The 5,378-nt window shown below is 59.9% G+C and overlaps 1 protein-coding gene across 6 annotated transcripts in view; it reads right to left on the bottom strand.

Moving 5' to 3' along the window:
• The window catches only part of TCF3 (transcription factor 3), a 75,204-nt gene that overhangs the window by 10,729 nt on the left and 59,097 nt on the right, over positions 1–5,378 (bottom strand). For all 6 annotated transcript variants that reach the window (XM_017739291.1, XM_017739305.1, XM_017739327.1 and 3 more), the window contains 5 exons: positions 3,652–3,754; positions 2,962–3,101; positions 2,720–2,846; positions 1,784–1,842; positions 994–1,072 (listed from right to left, as the gene is read on the bottom strand). In XM_017739291.1, the coding sequence (XP_017594780.1) occupies positions 994–1,072; positions 1,784–1,842; positions 2,720–2,846; positions 2,962–3,101; positions 3,652–3,754 (508 nt within the window). The remainder of the gene's footprint in view (positions 1–993; positions 1,073–1,783; positions 1,843–2,719; positions 2,847–2,961; positions 3,102–3,651; positions 3,755–5,378) is intronic.

Here is a 5,378-nt window from a genome sequence, read left to right as displayed (position 1 = left end):
GCCGCCCGCCCGGCGCTGGGGCGGCCACTAGATGGGGCTGGCAGCTGGGGCACTGCAGCGGCCACCGCGCCACGCACGGCACTGCTCCGGCACTGCTCGGGCCACACCAGCACCACACGGGGCTGCACGGGCCACTGTGGCACCACATGGCACTGCACGGGCCACCACGGCGCTGCACGGGCCACTGTGGCACTGCATGGCACTACATGGATCACTGTGGCACCACATGGGCCACTGCAGCACCTCACGGGCCACCACAGCACCGCATGGGCCACCATGGCACTGCACGGGCCGCTGTGGCACCACAGGCTCTGCATGGGCCACTACAGCCCCATACCATTCCCCGTGGCAGTGCAGAGGCCACCACGGCACTGCTTGACAGCTCATGGGCCACCACAGCACTACATGGGCCACCAGAGAGCTGTGTGGCACCACATGGACACTGTGGCACTGCGTGGACACTGTGGCATCGCATGGACACTGTGGCACCGCGTGGCACCACATGGACACTGTGGCACCGCGTGGCACCACATGGACACTGTGGCACTGCGTGGCACTGCGGGCTCTGCTCTGGCTCAGCCCTTCACACCTCAGGAGGTGTCCAGACGTCCCCGGTCTCAGTGACTCGCTGTGACCTCGGGGCCAGGTTATGCTGCACCCCAGGCACAGGGGGCCTGGGCACCAGCTCTGCTGGGCACAGCGGGACCTGAGCTGCCCGAGGGGACCAGGAATGGGCTTTCAGCATGTGCTGAACATGGGTTTGAACCACTTGGTGGCTTCCCAGTTCCCGCTGCGCTTCTCCCATGGGAGGCAAATCCAGCCACAGCCTCTCCAAGATGGGGCACTCAGGGACAGGGTCAGGAAGGGCAGGAGAAGGTCCTGGGGTTGCTGCCAGCCCTGGGCTGAGGACTTGGGTCTGACCTGGGGAATTCGCTGCCTGGGAGCTCCCCAAAGCAAACCCGGCCCCCCCTTACCCTTTTCATTGTCACTCACCTGCGAGGCCCTGTGGGGACCCGACCGGGGTGGAGGGGTTGGAGGAGAAGTTATTGCTAGAGTGGTCGGGGGAGTAAATCTGCAGGGACAGAAGGGGGATGGTCAGCAGTGCCACCCTGAGCTAGCTGTCCCCTCCCAGTGGCACCCACCACCCACTGGGACCCCGCTGGCATCTCCCTCCCCAAACCCACAGCCAGCACAAAGGCCGAGCCCAGTTCCCCCCAGTTCCCCCAATAACCCCGGGGCCTCTCTCTGTCCCCACTGTCACCACCCCTGAGTGCAGCCTCCGCCCTTCAGGTCCCCTCTCAGGAGGAAGCAGGAGCTGTCAGGAATTGTTGCAGGGTGCACTGCCAGCACCTCTGTGCCACCGTGCAAAGATCACTGAACAGGACAGAGGCAACTCTCTGGTAACCCAGTGAGACCAGTGCCCTCCAGTCTGAACCAGCACATGCAGGGCAAGGACTACTGGGACCTGCAAGTCCTGCCATGAGGTCTCTGTAGGGTGGTCTTGGCAGAGCAGCACCAGGCTGGGAGGGCACGAAGCTGGAAATGGGGCTGCAGGGCCACCACAGCCTGCACTGCCTCAGATTCCCCATCAGTGCCTCAGTTTCCCCATCCACCAAAAGGCACCAGGACTGAGATGGCAGCACACGGAGAGGGGAAAACCCTCCCTCAGAGGCTGCCCTGGATTTGGGGTGCATTCACAGCATGTGTCCATATTTCCTGCTGGGTAGAGGGTCCCTGCAGCAGCAGGGACCCTCAGCGGGGCAGGACCACCCCAAGCTCTTACCGAGGCCAGAGCCTTCCCAAGCGCGTCTCCGGAGCTCCCGGCTGTGGTTCCTCTGTTACCTGCCAAGAGAGGACACAGATGTCACTGCCAAGGCCCCAGACCCCAGAGGACACAGCACCCTACAAGACCTTCTCTGGAGTCACCTGCTCTGGGGTGGAAGTTTTCTGCTTTTAGTGCTTTGCTTGAAAATTCAATGTTTGTCCAGCTCGGAGCAGCTGGGGCATGGGGCACCCTCTCTTGGCAGCCTTCAGGGGGCTGCAGGGACATCTCTCCAAGCTCTGGGCTGGAGGTGTAGTGCCAACAACAGCAATCAGACATCTCTGCTGCAGTACAGCCATCGCCATGGGGCATCTCAGACCCCCCCAAACACCAACGGATGATCCCGGAGGTCTCTTCCAACCTTAATGATACTTTCAGTCTATGAATCCCAAACTTGCTTCTCCATAGAAAAACAAGGGTTTTTCTACAAATCTGTGTTGGGATCCTCATTTCCTGGGGAGCACGAGCTATTTCAGTAGCAGGTTTGGTAACAGGTTCAGCATGGTCAGAGATTAAAGCACTGGGGGTTAACGTTGGTATCGAACACAGCACGAACATTCCCGTTCTGGATCCAGGGGAGCAGCTTCACACAGGTACAAATCCCGCAACTCACCTAAGCCACAGCACCTCCAGGAGATAAGGCCAGAGCTCCTGGGCTCCTCCCAGACCCACCCCACGAGGTGTAAACCCCCAGACCAGCACCCGGGTGCTCCAGCAGCAAGAACCTCGCTGTGCCTCTTCCCCGGGCAGGGACTGCAGGCACAGGTGACACACGAGGGACCAAAGGTGTCCGGGTGCACTGGATGCCTCAGGCACCAGGTTTGCACAAGCCTTGGCTCTCCAGGTGAGCTGTGCCCGGCCGCGGAGCCAGGGGGTCACTCTGGTGACTGGCCATACCCATCATGTTGTCGGTGCCGCTGATCGGGGGCGTGTGACTGGACACTCCGTACGCCGTGGAGGCTGAGGAGAAGCCGGACACGGAGGGGAGTCCGCCGTTCACCTCTCCTGAATGCAGCTGGTAGTTCTGGCAGGGAGGGGGAGAGCGGTGAGAGGGGCCCTGGGAAAGCTGTGGGGCTTTGGCAGCCAGGGCAGGACCCAGGTGCCAGGGGAGGAGGTGCCAGAGCCATGGGGCACGTTACCATGCGTTCATGCTGATGTAAACTGTTGAAGCCACTGGACTGCGGGAGCGGGGACGAGGAGCTGCCCAGCATGGCACCGTAACTCGACTGGCTCATGGCACCCGGGGAACTCCACAGGTCAGGCGAGTTATGGAGTCCGTCTGCAAAGAACCCAGAGCTGAGAGGGGCAGGGACACCGGCAGGCAGCCCCCAGCCCCCGGGGGGACACAAATCAGCCCTGGCTGAGGGGCTGGGACTGTCCCCAGCATGTCCTGCCTGTGCTGAGCATCACCCACTGAGCAAATCAGGACAAACTCTCTGGGACAGGGACAGGGACAGGAGCCCAGGGAACGGCTGGAGCTGGGTCAGGGCTGGGCATGGAGCTCAGGGAAAGGTTCTTCCCCCCGAGGCTGCTGGGCACTGCCCAGGCTCCCCAGGGAATGGGCCCGGCCCCGAGGCTGCCAGAGCTGCAGGAGCGTTTGGACAGCGCTCTCAGGGATGCCCAGGCTGGGGTTGTTGGGGTGTCTGTGCAGGGCCAGGGACTGCACTGATGATCCCTGAGGGCCCCTTCCAGCTCAGGAAATTCCAGGATTCCATGATTTTGGGACTGCAGTGTCTCTCACACACTCCTGCCCTGTGCCCCCTCCATATTGCAATCCCTCCCATGGCCCATAACGGGCAAAGCTGCCCCTGCTCTGAGGAATAACTCACCTGTCATATAAAAGGCTCCAGGATACACAGTGCTCGGAGGTTTCGAGGGAGTATATCCAGCTGGATCCCTGCTGTAGTCATCACCTGAGTTGGATGGATACACCTGTGGGGCAGGAAAGGGGTTGAAGAGAAGGGCTTGGTGACTCCACGGCCCCACATCCTCACCATGGCTGCCCCCAACCCTGCACAGCTTAAACTTCAAACCTCAAACTTCAGCAGTGTTTGACCACCTCTCCCACCACAACAGAGCAGCAAGTGCTTCACTCAACTGACCTTTCAAGGGCCTGGAGGGCCAGGAGCCAGGGAATGGCTTCCCAGTGCCAGAGGGCAGGGCTGGATGGGATCTTGGGAAGGAATTGTTCCCTGGGAGGGTGGGCAGGCCCTGGCCCAGGGTGCCCAGAGCAGCTGGGGCTGCCCCTGGATCCCTGGCAGTGCCCAAGGCCAGGCTGGACATTGGGGCTGGGAGCAGCCTGGGACAGTGGGAGGTGTCCCTGCCCATGGCAGGGGGTGGCACAGGGGACAGGGGACAGAGGAGAGGGCACAGGGCACAGGGGGCAGAGGAGAGGGCACAGAGGACAGGGCAGAGGGCACAGGGCTCCTCTGTGTTCCTGTCACCCTCCGTGGTCCCCAGAACCTGCCCGGCTCCAGCAGAAGTTTCGACTCCGCTCCAGTTCCGTTTTCCATGGTTATAACTTGTTCTGGGTAACCACAAAAGCCACCACTGCTGCAGTGACCCCACACCAGGGGGATGGGCTGGGTGGGGGCAGCGGGCACCTCAGGACCCCCCTGTGCCAACCCTGCCCTGTGCCAGGCTCCCGAGCACAGCCCCTGCTCCAAGCCCACAGGGACACCAGACTGAAGGGAAACTGAGGCACGGGGGGGCTGAGCAGCCCCTCACAGGCATTGTCACAGGGGAGGGGACGACTCTCAGACAGCCCTTGGACAGCTCCTGGGACAGATTTCTGCAGCACTGCTCAGCTCTGTGATTTAACAGAACATTAAGCAGAAGAAAAAGCTTTTCCTTCCCTTCTAAATTAACCAAACCCATCCTAGAAAGCCCTGACCGAAAATCAGCTTCTGCCAGGACAAAAACAGACTTTTCTTTTTTTAAAGCAGAAATTCAACACGCAAAGAAACCGAAACGGCATTCAAAGAAACTGAAATAGCACTCAGAATGATGTTGAGAACTTTTGTCACAGCTTATTTTCATCCCCTTTGATTCATTCTGAAACCGATAATCATTTTTTTTAAATCCAGCTGAAAGCAGAGGTGGGGCAGGGGCTGGGCTCTGCCTGGCACACACAGTTCTCTTTGGGAAGGAAACTTGCCTGAGTTTCTTTTTCCCCACAGCCAGCTGCTCCCTTCCAGCCCTGCTCCTCACCAGCAAAAAGGGGCAAAATTGATGGTGGGAAATAAAAGTCAGAATCAGAGAATCCTTAAGGTTGGAAGAGACCTTTAAGATCAAGTCCAACATCAAAGCAGCACCACCACCACCACGGTCACCACTAACCCCTGTCCTCAAGTGCCACATCCACACGTTTTTAGAACAATTCCAGGATGGTGACTCCACCATGGCCCTGGGCAGCTGCTGCCAGGCTTCTTCTTGTTTAAAAACACTACCCCAAAGCCCCCCCAGAAATCCAACAAGGGACAACGGAGCTGGGAAGGGGCTGGAGACCCAGGAGTGGCTGAGGGAGCTGGGAAAGGGGCTGAGCCTGGAGCAAAGG

Source organism: Corvus brachyrhynchos, unplaced genomic scaffold (genome assembly GCF_000691975.1).
Source record: "Corvus brachyrhynchos isolate BGI_N302 unplaced genomic scaffold, ASM69197v1 scaffold130, whole genome shotgun sequence".
In the NCBI taxonomy this organism is placed as follows: domain Eukaryota; kingdom Metazoa; phylum Chordata; class Aves; order Passeriformes; family Corvidae; genus Corvus; species Corvus brachyrhynchos.
This window is presented reverse-complemented; position numbering and strand designations above follow the sequence as displayed.